The 16,854-nt window shown below is 41.8% G+C and overlaps 1 protein-coding gene across 1 annotated transcript; it reads left to right on the plus strand.

Moving 5' to 3' along the window:
* The first annotated feature begins 535 nt into the window (after positions 1-535).
* On the plus strand, positions 536-13,926 carry LOC147628355 (pyruvate kinase, cytosolic isozyme-like). The gene is made up of 3 exons (XM_086813443.1): positions 536-937; positions 4,430-4,891; positions 12,461-13,926. The coding sequence occupies exons 1-3, from the start codon at positions 677-679 to the stop codon at positions 13,271-13,273; spliced, it is 1,536 nt and encodes a 511-aa protein (XP_086669569.1). The 5' UTR covers positions 536-676; the 3' UTR covers positions 13,274-13,926.
* The last annotated feature ends 2,928 nt before the right edge of the window (positions 13,927-16,854 follow it).

Genomic DNA, 16,854 nt, shown 5'->3' on the forward strand with positions numbered 1-16,854 from the left:
AGTGTTATGTTCTATTTTAAAAATGAATATTCTAATGACCATTTTTAAATTAGTCTAGCTTGTACATTTTTCTCAATGTGCATTTAGAAAGTGTTATGAGCTTTAAAAAATGAAAAAGTGCACCCATTCTATTGACCCTTTCTTATTGGTCTAAGCAAACTGAGAGAGAGAGGGAGGGGGGGGGGAGGGGGTCACACAAACTTGTAAGAACCGTTACCTCCTTTGTGCCATAAAACATGAGAGAGCATTCTCTCTCATGTCATGCAAACTAGAGAGAGAGAGAGAGAGAGAGAGAGTTGGAGAGATACATGCATGCTCCTCGGCCACATGTTAGCTGTAGGACTACTTAGGAGTAGGGCCTAAAAATAAGGATCACATCACATGAAAGCATAGAGTCAGGTAAACAAAAATAAGGATCACATCACATGGAAGTATGTATAGAGTCGAGATACAAAGTGCAGACTGCAACCTTAAAAAAATAAGGTTCATCTCGCATGTTAATTTTAATAACGATGAGGGAACCATTATATTGAAAAGGGTACTTTAACACTGACACAGTCCACACACAGTTGGACGTACGCATGTGCGTGAGGCGTGTGTTGACGAGAGAATTATTGGAGAAAGCTATCTCTATTTGGGGTTGTGTTCTCTGTGCAGCAGGTTTGGGATAGAGCTGATGGACCTGCTGGACATGGAGGCGCTGCTTCATCGGGTCGCCAACACCCCCGGAGCAACCCCGAAGACGAAGATTGTTTGCACGCTTGGCCCCAAGTCCAGGGATGTGCCCATCATTGAGCGCCTCCTCAAGGCCGGCATGACCGTCGCCAGGTTCAATTTCTCCCACGGATCTCACGAATACCACCAGGAAACGCTTGATAACCTCAGAGCCGCCCAACACAACACTCAGATCATGTGCGCCGTCATGCTCGACACCAAGGTTTGGTCTTCTTCTTGCTAATATCCTCAAAATTCTCGTCTCACACATCTTTTACCATTGATACTATGAGTCTGGAGAACATAAGAGCTACTAGCTTACAGCATGCTGGAGGAGGAGATAGATCACATGAAGAATTAGGGAGCAAACAGCGGGGCCGGCTGTTCCTGTTCGGAATGGGGGGATGCCGGTAGGCCGAACCTGTTTCAGGGAACAGCCAGGGCCCACATTTCCTCGGGTTATGAGCTGGCAGACTCCGATCGGGCAAAATTATTCTCTGCTGCTGATTGGAGAACGGATGAGGCTGAGATTTCCAGCAATCCTCACTTAAACCAGAGTTGGGATGGACAGCACAGATTTTCAGATTGCCTTGGAAACAACATGATGGAAAAGGTATCAGTTGGCCCAATAGATATCGCCAAGCCACACCCAACCAAACATAGGATAGAAAGATGCTGGCAATGGCTTTTTACTGAAGCATGAAAATAGATATCGCCAAGGATCCCACCATATAACTCTTCATTTGCACACAGAGATCCAAATAGAGCCCTTAAATATATTTGGCAGATGGCCATGGAAGTCCATCATACTTATTGAGGTTAGAGGACCACAACAGAACAAAGCAGCAGGTATAGCAGCATACCTGGCATGTGGTCCATCACGTGTTACAGGATAGGTAATATGCACATGACATGCAAACATACATACGATTCTTTGATCAAGTGGCAGTATCAGTTGAAACTTTGCAGGATGTTCTGGAGTTAGTGGTGATCTGTAGTGATCAAGGGATCACCAATATTCTAATGGGTCACCGATTGATCTCAGACAGTTGGCAGAGAAGGCCTGTGCTTAGATATATGTGATGTATGCACAGACGAGGATGGCAATTAGACTTAAAAAGAATGAAGCTTTGCTTGCAAAATTTGCAGATATCTTTTTGGATCAGGGCAATCCACACCATTGAATTAGTGCTCTGCACTCAGCCTCCATGTAAGCTTCCTTACAGGCTCAACAAGATGATGGAGAAGGATCTAGATATGTGTTTAGAAGAGTTTTTACATAGCCCAGCCAATATTTGTTTGCTGCCCCAATCCTTTCAGTCAAGTAGGTAGACGGGATCCTGGTTGTGTGTTGATCACGAAAAGAAGTCAACCAGTTGATTGCTAAGAGTTAGTTTCTGATGTCTTGTATTGATGGTGGAAAAAGATGGCCACAAAACAACATATGCTGTGTTGATAAATGACACTACCATTGAGAGTGATGCCTTTTTTTGGGTTGCAAAAAGGAGCCTTATATCAAGTATGAATAGACCATACAAAATCGCAGCCGGAATAAAACAAGACCTCATGCCAAAATGAGGGTGATCTTAACCAATATGGGGCACAATGGTGCCACGAGAGTCCTGTGGGGGTCGTTGAGAAAAATATCCCTTGATCCCACTCCCTCATGAAAACAGTGTGCTTTGCTTGCATATATCTGGATGGTCCTTGTATACGAGCCCATGCGGCCATAAGAGAGTGAAAATATATCCCCATATAGTACAAATGTACGATGTGCCATATATCTGAGTGTCCTCAATAGTCTTTGTGCATCTAGCCCTCCAAATTTGTCGAGTTGTGATACTGGCAATGAGCTCACAAGTAGTATCAATCCTCTGCACAGGTGGTCTATACTATGTATGAGGAATATCTTGTAGCATGCAACGCTAAGCCACCCCTTTGCATATCGTTATGGCGGTGTTCAGATCCCTGTCCTCAAAAAATATTTGTGGACTAGACTAAGCGAGCCAAGCAATAGCACCAACATGAATTGTATCTCTCCTCAAACTTCACATAAGCTGAGCTATAGAGCCCCAAATCTTCTGAGCAACTCTACACTCCCAGGCAGGTGGGGTCTACTCCAAAAATAGTCCTTTACGGATTAATGGGAAGGTCACCATTTAAGAATAACCAAAAAAAGTGGGAGATCTGGCTCCTCCTATATGAGTTCCAAAGTCTGCCAAAATCTCTTTTGAATCATGGGGTGATGTCATAGCTCTCTTAGTATGGCTTGAGTGAAGTAGTCCTCTGAATCTGTCCAAGTAGAAGGAGCTTGGCATTACGGACAGTGTAGCTGAAAAAAGGTTTGACTCTTCATAGGATTGGCTGCAGCATTCCACTTCCTCTCACGAGGATCCAATGATAGGACATCCACCAACAACCATAAGCACCAAGACCCATGGGTCACAATATCAGGCGGAAGGTCAATATGCTAGTGCTTTCCCGAGTGACTAACTACTCTCATTGGATGAAGGGCATTGCCAGGAACAATCTCTTGCATGTCACATTTTAACAATCTCCATCCTGGATGGATAGAATAAAAAGATACCTCCTCATCCTGATCCAGCAAGGCTAACACATGTAATAGCACTCCTGTCTTGGAGAAAACTCCCAGCCACCTTGGATGATGTTGATCATGAAATGTGCGACTAATTTACTCATGAGGTATAGCTGCATCAATTTGATTGATTCATCTAAGACTCCCTCTGAGGTGTTGGGTAGATGCAAGTCTCCGATCCATAGGGAGACTTTTAAAACTTTTCCAAGCAATAACTGTCGATGCACATCTCTCCCAGACAGGCCACTGCATATATCCAGACACATGCAAAGGTCGACCAACCTCATCTCTAATGAGGTCATTCCACATATTGGGCTGTCTATCAGCCGCATCCTCTGATCTAGAAAGCATCCGTCTCAAAAAAGGTATCATGCTACTGTTGGTGTTGGCCCTGTACATAGAGAGAGGGAAGATGACAACCAGCATGAAGGGGATTAAGAGAGAAACACGAGAGTTGTGAAGATTTGAAAAGCACACGTTCTATTATTGTTAATGCCTCAAGTGATGGCCTTGGGCCCATATAGTAACAATGACACATGTATACAAATAATATAGCAAGTAAATGCTCTCATTTCATGTGTGCATCTAGGTGTGCACTTATGTGTACCTATACTAATATAAGTGCTGTGCTAGACTAAGGTCTACAACCATTTATTTAATCCTAACACCTAAAGGCCACTCCAGTATTCATAACCTGCTCTGCACAAAGACTATTTGAGAACGGGCAATGATTGGCAGGGTATGGTCCTCACTGACACACAATGACACATGCTTGAAATACTGCAGATTCCACTCAGTTATGTGTTGTTTAGTAAAATTCTTTGTAAGGCACCAACATTTATGCATAGGCTTATCTGTTCCCTAAACACCTTCCTGATCTTGGTGTCACATTGCATACTTGCATAAACCTACTTCAGTTTTTGTGCTGCTTGCAACTTTCAAAGGACTTCTCTTCTTTTCTATTCTTTTTTAATCGATGCAAATACAGTTGAGGTTGTTACCAGTCATTCCTTTCAACTTGTTTTCTTGCTGCCGAGTATAGTGATATGCAAATATTTTTCAATTAGAGCTAACAACAAACGTAACAATATGAAATAAAATATTTGATTTCTTGTGCAGGGTCCTGAGATACGTACTGGTTTTTTGATGGACGGTAAGCCAATCCAGCTTGTGGAGGGACAAGAGTTGATGATCTCCACAGATTATAGTATCAAAGGCAACTCAAAAATGATATCTATGAGCTATAAGAAGCTAGCTCAAGATTTGCAACCTGGAAGCACAATTTTATGCTCTGATGGGACAATCACTCTCACTGTATTATCATGTGACCCAGCAGCAGGCACAGTAAAAGTTAAATGTGAGAATACAGCAACTCTTGGGGAGAGAAAGAACGTGAATTTACCTGGAGTGGTAGTGGATCTCCCTACCCTGACAGAGAAAGACAGAGAGGACATTTTACAATGGGGTGTGCCCAACAAAATTGATGTGATTGCCCTCTCATTTGTTCGCAAGGGTGTAGATCTTGTGACAGTGAGGGAACTGCTTGGAAAGCATGCAAAAAGCATCAAGTTAATGTCAAAGGTATGCTTAAGGCTTCTTTTTTGTGTTCATGTTAACCTGAAACGTTTATGTGTCGTTGTATACCATGCATGCCAAGGAATCAGCTTTTAAAAATGTATATATATAGTGAGGCTAGGGTTATCATGATTAAAGAGTTAACATGTCACAAACTCAAATAACAATCTTCAATAAGTTTCAAATAAATTTATTTACGCATAGTAACACTACGCTGCGCCCCCCCCCCCCCCCCCCCCCAAAAAGAAAAGAAAAGAAAAGAAAAGAAAAGAAAAGAAAAGAAAAGAAAAGAAAAAAGAAAAAGCCCTCGTAATACAGGTGCTGATTTAGCTCCACAAAATCAGCACACGAATCACATCACCATGAAGCCCTTTCTCATTCTTTGTTGCACCATAGAAATAATCCCGTGGTCCTAAGGTTATTGACCTTAGTTAATTATTATTGTTTTATTTTCCCTTTGGTGTTGCAACCTACATCTGCCAATTCCAAGGCGATGAGTCTTAATACAAACGACCAAGTGCCATGTCACATGCACCCATGCACTGAAGTGCCATGTGACATTGGTTCATCATCAGTGCTATACTTGTTGTACACCGCGACCCCATTGTGAGCCCTAGTCTAGGGACATGTCAGGCACGAGCTATGTAGGTCTTTCCAAGCCTTAGGTATCATGGTCTGTCACTTAATTCAACACCAATCGAGAGTAGAATTGTGTGCTTGAGTCTCTTGATTTGTGCATACATACTTTTCACCAAAGCATTTCATTGTGCTTCAGTCCAAGGCATCCCGAAGTCTTCTTCAACATTCAGTCTTTAGTCTTGCGTCTCCCTTAGCAGATTTGGGTATGCATAAAGGCTTTCGAAGTAGCTGTTAGTCGTCTTGAGTCCACTTGATGGTTCAGTTGGTGTTTGGTCTACCTCGTCCTTGTGTTTGGCAATCCTCAGTTAACCGTTATCGGTAGGTTTTTTGCATTGTAAAGTTGTTCTCCAAAGCAGCAAAGCAAATACTCCTGCTTGCAGGAGGGGTCCTTATGTGGGTAGATTGGGACGGGGATCTGGTGTCGACTCTTCATATTCTTTCTCTATGGCTCTATCTCCTATGATAAAGAAAAAAGTGGATTGCTTCATGCTCACTAACATAAAGGTATAAAGAAGGCCTTGCTGCAAGTTGCACAATCAAACCGGTTGCATGTTACATTGGTATTAGAGCTTCTGGTTGTGACCCAGCTTGGCTACCTATAGTGAGAGCATTCCGTGGATGGTAAAAGTGAGGTTAGGAAAAAGAAGAAAGAAGCTTCAAAGAAGACACCACTCTAGAAGAAAGTGTCCACGAGGACACCACTGTAGAAGAAAGTGCCCAAGAAAACACCACAAAAGAAGAAACAGTTCCACAAAACACTAAAGTTTTCCTTAAAGAGTTGATGAACCAAAACAGGCTACTAAAGTTACAACTTCAACAAACGAAAGAAGCAAAGAAGCCTAAAGAGCTGGGTCTCCTAGATTTTGAATGCATGCTTCTTCTAATGGAGTAGCAAAGACGTCAGGAACTTGCTGAGGAATGGAAGGCCGAGGAAGCCAAATGTAGGGATGAAGAAGACCGACGCCGAGCTGAACAAGCTCGATTGGGAAGCTATGCAACTCGAGCATCAACAGAAATTGGCAACCTTACAAGCCAATCTAATTGTAGCACTTCCCAAATTGGCACCTGGTCTTAGTTCCTCCACCACCCCATCACACCACCATTATTCATGCTCAACCAAACTTTAGTAAGTATGATGGTAAGGTGATCATTCTATAGTGACTCAGTTTATACATCTATTTGTTGCATATTTTCTGTTGGCTAAGATTGCAGATTCTCAAGAGAAAGTCCATCTGGTGGCTTTGCACCTCAAAAGGAAAGAATTTACTTGGTGGCATGATGCATCATTGGTCGGATCTTCATACATATCCAACCAATCATCGAATTGAATTGGTCGTCAGGACAGAGCCACCTAGTAAGTTTCCCTATTGCCTATCCAAGGCATTGGAGGGTGAGTTGGAACAACAATTGTCCTAGTTACTCCAGGTTGGATTTATCCGCCCATCATCCCCGCTATTTGTTGTGCCCATTGTAGAACACTTGCGCCTATGTGCTAGGGTTTTCCAGAGGTAGAAAGAAGAGTGCGGGGAAATCACGCATACAACACACACACAAGAGTCCTAAACTACAGAGAGATGCTCTGTGAAGTACAACACTGAGGAAAGTAGATGAATATGGTGATTTGGCTACCCATGTAGATATATGCACCAATGCTCCTAGTCGGCTAGTATAGCTGGCGGCCAATTGTACCCAATTGTGCCATGTCGTCAATGTCACGTCATTAGTGCCATTTCACCATTGCCACATCATTACTACCATGTGGCAGTGCCACATGTCACCTGTGATGTCCAATCTTGCCTGTGGACTGCTATTTGATGTTTGGCTCTGCCTTGCATACTCATAGGTGTGTCTTCAAAGCAGACGCAAAGTAGCTTTTTCTTTTATGGAAGGGCACTTATATGGACACCGTGCAGTAGAGGAAAGCTGCAAGCTCACATTCTGTTCTCGCCCGCGGCAACACGAAGACTTGCAGAGAAACTTGCGGATGACCAACTTCCACTTGATCGAGCACTCTCCATCTGTCCAATTGTCCACGAAAAAACATTGCACACCTCTGATTATCCTCCAGTCGCCCACAAGGACACTCTAGAGAGTGGCCGAGCAAAACTCCGCTATCCAAACTCCAGCCACTAATGCATCGGCTCAAATGGAGCACAAGAACTGCTTGCACTGCCTACCCTAAAGGAAGAAAGCGAAACAAAGAACCATACTCCTCAGCAACGTTGCACCAAATCTGTATCCATTAGTATTGCTCAGCACCTTTATGTCTAAACCACCCATCCTGTCGAACATACTCCAAGTAATACATCCGTTGATATATGGAAGTCAAAACCCCGGTTGTTGTCGGTACAATCTCCAAGAAATCTGTGTACTGTGAAGATACACCAATTGGCCTATCCTCCCATGACGCTTACGAATCTGATGACATGTCCTCTTGTGGTGCCTCCATGACATTAGACACTGAAGATACTCCACCCACCAATGCAAACAGGTGTTGCATGCCAGAAGCCTTGTTGTACTGATCCACAACCCTAAGCTTGATTAAGAACAGTAATGTCGAATTAAGATGATTAAGACAGAGGAGAGAGAAGAAGGGAGAGATTGGGTGTCAAGGTTTTCTTTATTTATATATGGTACAAAAAGGTTGCTTAATGCTTGTACATGACTTAGCCCCATAGGGGTGACCCTGGCCTCAGATGTACAGGTCGGCCACCAGTAGACAGCTGTTGGCCTACTGCTGGACATGAAATATTCCCATAAAATCCCTTTAAATGCTGCGCTTCATGGTACATGTTGTCACTTGTGGTCGACCACTGGTCTGGACATCAGCCACCTGCTATCTAGGTCACCTAGGGGCTGCCGACTGTGGGTTGGAAGCCCTTGATGGCTGCCGACAAGTTCCCTAGACCCTCCAATGTTGTAGATGATGATGATGTAGATACTGATGCTGATGCTTCTGTTGCTACTGATGATGACACTATATGCTGTCCTAACTACTGCACTAATCAGGGATTAAGACTGTTCATGCCGAAGGATAGCTATGGCACGGGTGTGCACGTGAAAGAAGCAGGTGAGAAGAGTCCTCCGGAACGACCCCAGAAACTAAAGTGATCGCCACTGAAGCCAAAGATTCTCCACTGAGTACAAATGGCAATTGTGAAGACCCCCCCCCTCGGAGACCTAAGAGATTTGGCTGAAAACTCCCTCTGCTCGTACGTGTGGCCTGATGCAATGAAGCACCATGAGGGTGTGCTCAACACGAGAAATGAAAAAAGCTGAGACACGCACACATGCATCTTCTTCACATTCATCCTCCGGTTCTAAAGAAGCCGCCTCCTCGGAATGCTCCTATGGTTTTGAAGAAGCCTCTCCTTGAATTGCTCCTCCAAGGTCTTTGGACAATCCTTCGTGATGTGCTCAGTGGATTCACAATAAAAGCACTGTCCAATAGCCATCTTGGTGCAATGCTCTTTATAGGGGTAAGGCGAGTCACCAAGGTTCCCTCACTTGCCTTGTTCTTACCATCCTTGGCCTTTGGACTAGCAACCCTTGTCTTTGCCTTTTTTACTGCCCCTGTTATTGAGTCCTAGACTTAAAAAACTCTCCTGCGTCTCGAGGGTTGTAGCAAGAGCAACTACATCTGAAAGATCATGGGGCCGACGTCATGAACGTTTGTGTGCAAAGACAGTTTCAAACCATCCACAAATCGTTATACTTGTTCTGACCGCCGGACGGTCCTTGGGAGCATCAACAAAAGCTTCCAGAAATGAGCGAGGTTGTCGGTTCGCCATGTTTTTGCATAAAATGCTCCCATTGTTTCTTCAATTCATAATCTATGGGAATAACTGCTTCAAGATTGCCTTGCTGGCAGTCATCCCATCAAGTCACAAAGGGGTGCCTAAGGTGGTCTTCCCACCACAAGAGAGCGGTACTAGTCAAAGCTGTACGCACCAAATGGAGCTGAAAAATATATGAACCACCTGTTGTTGCTGCCAACGTGGCAACCATTAAAGGCCTAGCAATAGGCATGATCAGTTCCGTCTGGTGATCCACCGCTGTGTTAAGGGTAAGGGAAAAGAAGGCATGGGGACAACAATGGAACAAATGCTCAGTTCTTCAGCAAGACTTGGAAATGGAGATTAGGAGTGGAAGGTGTTCAGACAAAAATATTAGCCAATTAAAGTCAAAGTCAGTAGAAGGTCAAAGTTAGTAGCAGTTCAAAGTCAGTCTAGGGAGGAAGGATGACAAAGTGTCCACCCTCTCATCAAGTTTAGTAGAAGGGAATGCCATGTGCATGCCCATGCCATGGCTAAACCTCAGCATGAACATCATTATCCCTAGTTAATCATCAGCTAAGTCAGCATCTAAGTCATCAGTAGTAACATAAGAACCATCAGCATCAGTAGCATCAACAACACATCATCAACATCTTCATCATCATCGTCAACAACATCACCATCAGCAGCATGAGGGCCTAGTAGCATGAGGGCCTGGGAACCAAGGTAGTTCCAAACGTACAAAACAGTACGAGTTTAGTACGTGGTACAGAACGTTGACGACGATAAAGTATGTAAAAAAATATTAAGTACTTTTCAATGTTATATATATATATATATATATGATGTCTTTTGATAGACAAGTAAGAAGTGAAGTTCGCACACATTGAACATTCTAGCATTTAAGTCGTACATATATGCACTACTAGAGTCTAGACTCAGACTCCATAATCAAGACACTCACAACACAGTGCACACAAACATTAATTCTTAAGTCTATAATCCATCGAGTTTTAAAGTCCTTAGTCTACACATACCCAAATAAAGTTCACACCATGATTGGAACAATAAAAAACAAAAAAACATGATTGGAACGTTTTGAACCATGCCAGTTGAAAAAAACAGCAAATTGAGAGTTTTTTATAATAAAAAACGTACTTAAACGTCCGAGAGTTCAAAATGTCCTATATCATTCAGGACGCTTTTTTAATCCTACCTTGCTGGGAACTCAGTCTCGGCAGCCATCAGAGGCTTCCAGCCAGCACTCCACAACCTTCAAAGGAGTCCCAGCATGCAGACGATCATCTTCAAGCAGTTCGCTAGCACATGCAAAAAGCAAGATAGTCAGTGCAACCATTTATGGCAGATTTTATGAATAAACCATGTCCAAAACTGGCCGACAGCTGCTAGAAGTGGCCGACCTGTACCTCAGCATAATATATAAGCATGCAGTCATAATTCACTTCAATCATCAAGTCCATTCAATCTTCCATCATTAGTAGTCAGTAGAAGACATGTAGAAGGGGCCACGGGTCACCCCTATGGGGCTGACCAAGGCCACCTTTTTGTACAAGCATTCTGATTGGTGTCAAGGTTTTTCTTGTATTTTTATATGGTACAAAAAGGTGACTCCTTTGAAGGCTGCCGACTGCTAGTTGGAAGCCTCTGATGGCTGCCAATTGAGCTCCCAGGCCCTCATGCTGCTGATGGTGATGTTGTTGATGATGATGATGAAGATGTTGATGATGTATGTGATGATGTGCTTCTGATGGTACTTATGCTACTACTAATGACGTAGATGCTGACTTACCTCATGATTAACCAGGGATTAATGATGTTCATGCTGAGGTTTAGCCATGGCATGGGCGTGCACGTGACACGTAGGTGTGTCACACCCATCTTATTTGTGCAAAAGAAAGACAAGACTGCACATTTATGTGTGGACTATAGGTCACTGAATAAGCTCACCATCAAGAGTAAGTTCCCAATGTCCAGGATCGAGTACATTTTGGAGCATCTCAATGGTGCTAAGTATTTTTCCAAAATAGATCTCAAGAGTGGCTACCATCAGGTTCAGATTTTTGAGGCCAACATTCCAAAGACCGCTTTATGGACTGAGCGTGGCCATTATGAATTCGTGGTGCTACTGTTCAGATTCACCAAATCACCACCGATGTTCAATAAAATTATGTCTCGAGTGTTCATGGAGCTCATTGGAAAATGTGTATTCATCTTTTTGGATACATGCTTATCTTTTTTTCACTGGGATTGGGTCTTTTGATTTATTGTATGTGTGTAAGTCAAGGGTTCTTTGCCCAAGAAGTCCCCCAATGACTGAATTAAATAATCCTTGTGTATGTTTTCCACTTTGTAATGCCTTATTGTTATAAAAGGCTCTATCATTCTCTTCATACCCCTGCTTAGAGCAAGGGGGGATTGTTTTTGGGTAAACTGATATAGGTTGTCATGAGTGGTCAAGCATGATACAATCTAGAGTCCAAATCACCATGGCTATTGAAGGTTTCTCAAACACCACCTTCTTCACTTGGAGGTGGGGTTTGTTGGGATTTGGTTCTCAGCATGTGTGAACACCCTCTTAGGTGTGTGGATAGTGTGCCATGTCATCAGTTCAGTGTGATTTCTATGGGTCAAAAGATATGGCTTGAAGCCTACAAAAGCATGTACTTGGTGAAGGTTCAACACATAAATCAAAATCATTTTTGAGTCGTGTACACTTCTCTCACCAGCTTGCCATTTCCCTCTCTCTCTCTCTCTCTCTCTCTCTCTCTCTCTCAGCCAGCTCTCCTGGTACCATGCAATCCAACACTAGTTTCACCTCTACATTGTATATGGTCTATAGCTTGAGTGTCATTTTGCTTAATCTCGTCAAGTTTTTCTGGAAGTCTACTTATAGACGGCAGGTTATGTTGGGACTCTTTAAGAAGCAAAATTTTATCACAGGCTCTCATTCACACAAACTTGTTCTTCCAATTTACTGTCTTTCGGAACTTTCTATGCATTAATTTAAATAAAATCAAGGATCTGATATCAGACGCAGTTGTCTTTTCAAGTATGTATGGAGGACTGATTTGTTTAATAGAGCCATGTGTTCTAGGAATATGTTCATTGACGAATTCATCTTTTTTGGAATTTCTTCCAGATAGAGAACCAGGAGGGTCTTATCAATTTTGATGATGTTCTAAATGAATCTGATGCATTGATGGTTGCCCGGGGTGATTTGGGCATGGAAATTCCCGTTGAGAAAATTTTTTTGGCACAGAAAATGATGATTTACAAATGCAATGCAGCAGGAAAACCTATCGTCACAGCTACACAAATGTTGGAATCTATGATAAAATCTCCTCGTCCCACTCGAGCAGAAGCTACTGATGTAGCCAATGCTGTTCTTGATGGGACAGATGCGGTGATGCTTAGTGGAGAGAGTGCAGCTGGTGCTTATCCTGAGCTCGCAGTAAAGACTATGGCACAGATTTGCTTGGGGGCAGAATCATCTCTAGACTATAATGCAATTTTTAAACAATTAATCACGTCAGCTCCACTTCCGATGAGCCCACTGGAAAGTCTTGCCTCTTCTGCAGTTCGTACTGCCGTCAATGTTAAAGCAGCACTCATTGTTGTGCTCACTAGAGGTGGGACCACAGCCAAGCTCGTTGCAAAGTATCGTCCTTCAGTGCCCATACTACTTGTGGCAGTACCAGTCTTGACCTCTGATGGTCTCTCCTGGTCATGCAGTGATGAGTCACCTGCTCGGCACTGCCTCATGTATAGGGGTATGATTCCCATTCTTGCTGAGGGCTCTGCAAGAGCCACTGATTCGGAGTCTACTGATGATATTCTGAACTCCTCATTGAAGGTAGCCATAAATAAACAGCTATGCAAGGCTGGTGATGCAGTTGTAGCTATTCACAGAATCGGAGCATCCAGTGTCATTAAGATAATGGAGGTAAAATAGCATAGTATTTATTGATAATAAGACTTCCTCATCTTTCCTTCCTATGGAGGATTTGGAATTTCTCTGTCGGTTTTTATTACGAACACGGGCTGAATGTCCTTAATGAAGTGGCCTTGTTAACACAGGTACCACCTGTGCTGTTATTGGTCTAGGTGTTTAGACACTTATATACTTCAATTCACGGCCCCTACCTCATAAGCTTGCTTGCATAAGCTGAAGGGTTTTATTGTAATTGTTATTATGAACACGGTCTGAATGTCCTTTCTGTATTGGCCTTGTTAGCACAGATATCACCTGTGCTGGCATTGGTCTAGGTGTTTAGACACTTATCTACTGTATTCACAGCCCCTACCTCATAAGCTTGCTTGTGTAAGCTGAAGGCCTTCATTGTAATTTCAAGAAACAGTTCAGGTACAAAATGGCTGGTGCTGCTTCTCGCTGTACTGCTCCAAAGATCTCAGGGTATTTGTTTCATGTGCAAAAGAAGGAAAATTGAAATTGGGGGCTAAAAGCTTTCCACATGGTAAGGGGAAGGTGTCATGATCGTCTATTCTTTGTGGTTGATGGCACTGCTATTTGGCAGCATGCTTGTAATTGGGAATTGAATGAAGCTTCATCCATCCAAAATAACAAGGCACAATGAGATCCTGTAACTTGTTTTGTTCCCCTAAGTGTGCCGTAGTCAATATACATATGTAGATGAATCATGATGTGAAATCTAGTATGTGGTGCTGAGTATTTGATGTGTACAAAGAGAGTCAATGCACCTACCTGCTGGCATGCTAGTTTACAACTTATTTTCTAAGGTATTGCCTTATGGAATGGAGATCTACGAACACTCCACGACATTATACGACTACCAATGGATTGTGGGTCACAAGTTCGAGGCACATGACACATAATATTGTAATTATTGTTTGGAAGTATTCATGCAAGCTTATGCTTGATTGACAATTGTTCTATAGTGATTGGGTGATACTGTGACCTTACATAGTTTACTTTGGGCAATGACAGTACTCAATGATGTCTATGTTGACATCTTGCGGTGCTATGCGAGCTATGCTCTACTGAGTTGAACAAAAACAGACTTTGTCCTGCCAGCAGTGGAACAAAATCACAGACCCTTTTGACCATTCAATCTCTGAGAATCTGGCTCGAGGTGCTGAATCAAACAATTTTGAACAAAGCTATTTTATGCAATGTGCAGCAGCATGACACACAAATTAACTTTGGCATTAAGCACTTGATTTGTGCGATTGTGGATCTTATATTACATCATGATGGTTGTAGATTTGGTAACCAAACTCCCTAGCTATAGATCATCATATGTAGATAGGATCCATCAATTAAATTAAACAATTCAATCTTAAAGCCCTAGCATTATGGGGGGGATTTAGAATAATAGTAAACCTCTGTGTGTAAGGCATAGCTCGTGTACAAGTAGGTTGTATGAAAGGCTGCAAGTATATGATTACAATCGAATGTCACTATACCCATTAAGCTAGTGATCATAGCACCACTTCTTAAGAAACCCTTGTTCACAAAACCATTGCCCTAATAACCAATGCTTTAAAAACTAATGCTTGGCACACCATTGCTCCAATAGGAGGAACAACCATTCCCAAATTTAATAGATCTCAAATAGAAAACTTTTTCACTCTCCACCAATTGTCAATTACAGTAGCTAATATAATATTGGAATCTTTGCACATGGCAAATGCTTATTTCTTTGCATCCACAAAATTATATCTCACACGTTTCTTATTCCTAAAATTTATAAATGAACACCAACCCTTTTTTTTTTGGTGGTAACATCAATGTACAACCTTATAACATGGGAAATCCTATAGAGAGCATAGACAAGAATCTATCATTTGTGTGTTTTTTTGATGTACCACATATATGGGAAATCCTATAAAGAGTGCAAGCAATAATATATCACTTTTTATTTGTGTTGCTCAATAAGAAAGACATATTAACAGTTTTTGCATTAGAGAGTCATAATGTTTTTCCAATTCAACAGTTTAACTATCTGGAGTTGTATCACTTGAGTTTTTGTTGTAGAACTACCAACCCTTGCTTTTGAGGGGGGCTACCATTTTTCAAGCTAAAACCCTTGAGCTTGGTGAAGTTATCGGAGCTTCAAAATAGCTTATTTTTCACAAATATTCTATTGCAAACTCCATAGTTTCTCTGAGTAGTTGTGAAGGATAACAAAAATTTTACATCCCTATTATGGCAACTATACCTTTGAAACTTGAGTATAAGATCAAAAGTAGAGCTTACATTTGCAAAGACATATTATGTCCCTTGGTAAGCTCTATAGAAAAATTTATATTTTGGATACCTTATCTCTTAAAAATCTCATGGTTGGTTAGGGTTGCTTGGTGCATGAGCTTGTGATGCCCCCTTCTGTGTCGCATATGCTCTGAAGTGGTCCAAACAATTATGTCAACGGTTGTGTTAAACTCCTATGAGATAAGTCTTCTCATTATTTTCAAGTTTATCTTCAAGGATTGGTTGCCTTTGCATATGTAAATGTGATTAGTTTCTCAATTGTTAACCAACCTTATATCTCTCATGTAAGATGTATGTACAACCCTCTTCTCTCACCACAAATTTATGGTGGAAGCTTAGCCAAAGGTCTTAATCTTTGTATCATGAAGCATGCCTAATGGCTTAGCTGTGTTCCCAGGCTTGTGTTAATGAGTGATGGGATTTTCTAGGCCTCCCCAATAATCCTTGGTGATTATTTTGACACCAGCACTACCATCCAATACTACAGAGACTATTGTTTCCTTATAAATGATAGATAACATGATGCATTGAGACCTAGTTGTGTGTAAGGTAAATGTGGATCAACTCCATGTAATGGTCTCGAGCGACGTGTCCTTGCAAAGTGAAAGGATAGTGATAATGTATTTCTCTTCCTATACAAGATCCTTTCGCATATGTACAAATAGGCTTGATTTTTTACGGGCACCTTGCTCTTCAAAATTGATTGAATTGGTGAAATATAGCAAGTTTTTTTTTTTTTTTTGTATTTGAGTGCACTTCTTCATGGGCATTTTAAAATATTGTTAGTATTTTATGACCAGAATGCTAAAAGTGCCCGTCAAAAAGCAACTATGGACACAAAGTTCTCCGCATGCTCTCTTGGCCTCAACACATTTATTCCCACATCACATTCCAAATCTAGGGAAGAGTTAACCTTGGTATGCATATCTATTGTGATTGTCTTCCTCCATTAAATACCCTTGAAGAACAAGGCTGCTAGGATTGTCATGACATACTGCCCTAATAGTTTGGTGGAAATTGGCCTCATGCACCATATATCCCCCTTTATTCCCACACTCATTAAACACATTATTGACCTTCTTCTTGGTCAATGAGATTCATTTTCATGAGTTGGTTCGTACATGATTTTGACATATTTCTCCTTACTATTTGATCATCCCCAATGGCATTATGGTTTGGAGTGGATGCACCTATTTTATTTGTAACATCATTGGCAAGATTAAAAAAACCTTATTTGTAAAAGGTATATGTGACATGAAATGATTATATTACCCTTGTCCAAT

This window comes from Cibotium barometz, chromosome 19 (assembly GCF_041138505.1).
Source record: "Cibotium barometz isolate CiBa-2024 chromosome 19, ASM4113850v1, whole genome shotgun sequence".
Taxonomy (NCBI): Eukaryota; Viridiplantae; Streptophyta; class Polypodiopsida; order Cyatheales; family Cibotiaceae; genus Cibotium; species Cibotium barometz.

Excerpts from the sequence above, each read along its gene's own strand:
- LOC147628355 (XM_086813443.1), top strand. The coding sequence starts at position 677 with ATGGACCTGCTGGACATGGAGGCGCTGCTTCATCGGGTCGCCAACACC. Across the intron at positions 938-4,429 it reads CCGTCATGCTCGACACCAAG|GGTCCTGAGATACGTACTGG; the intron begins GTTTGGTCTTCT and ends TTTCTTGTGCAG. Across the intron at positions 4,892-12,460 it reads GCATCAAGTTAATGTCAAAG|ATAGAGAACCAGGAGGGTCT; the intron begins GTATGCTTAAGG and ends AATTTCTTCCAG.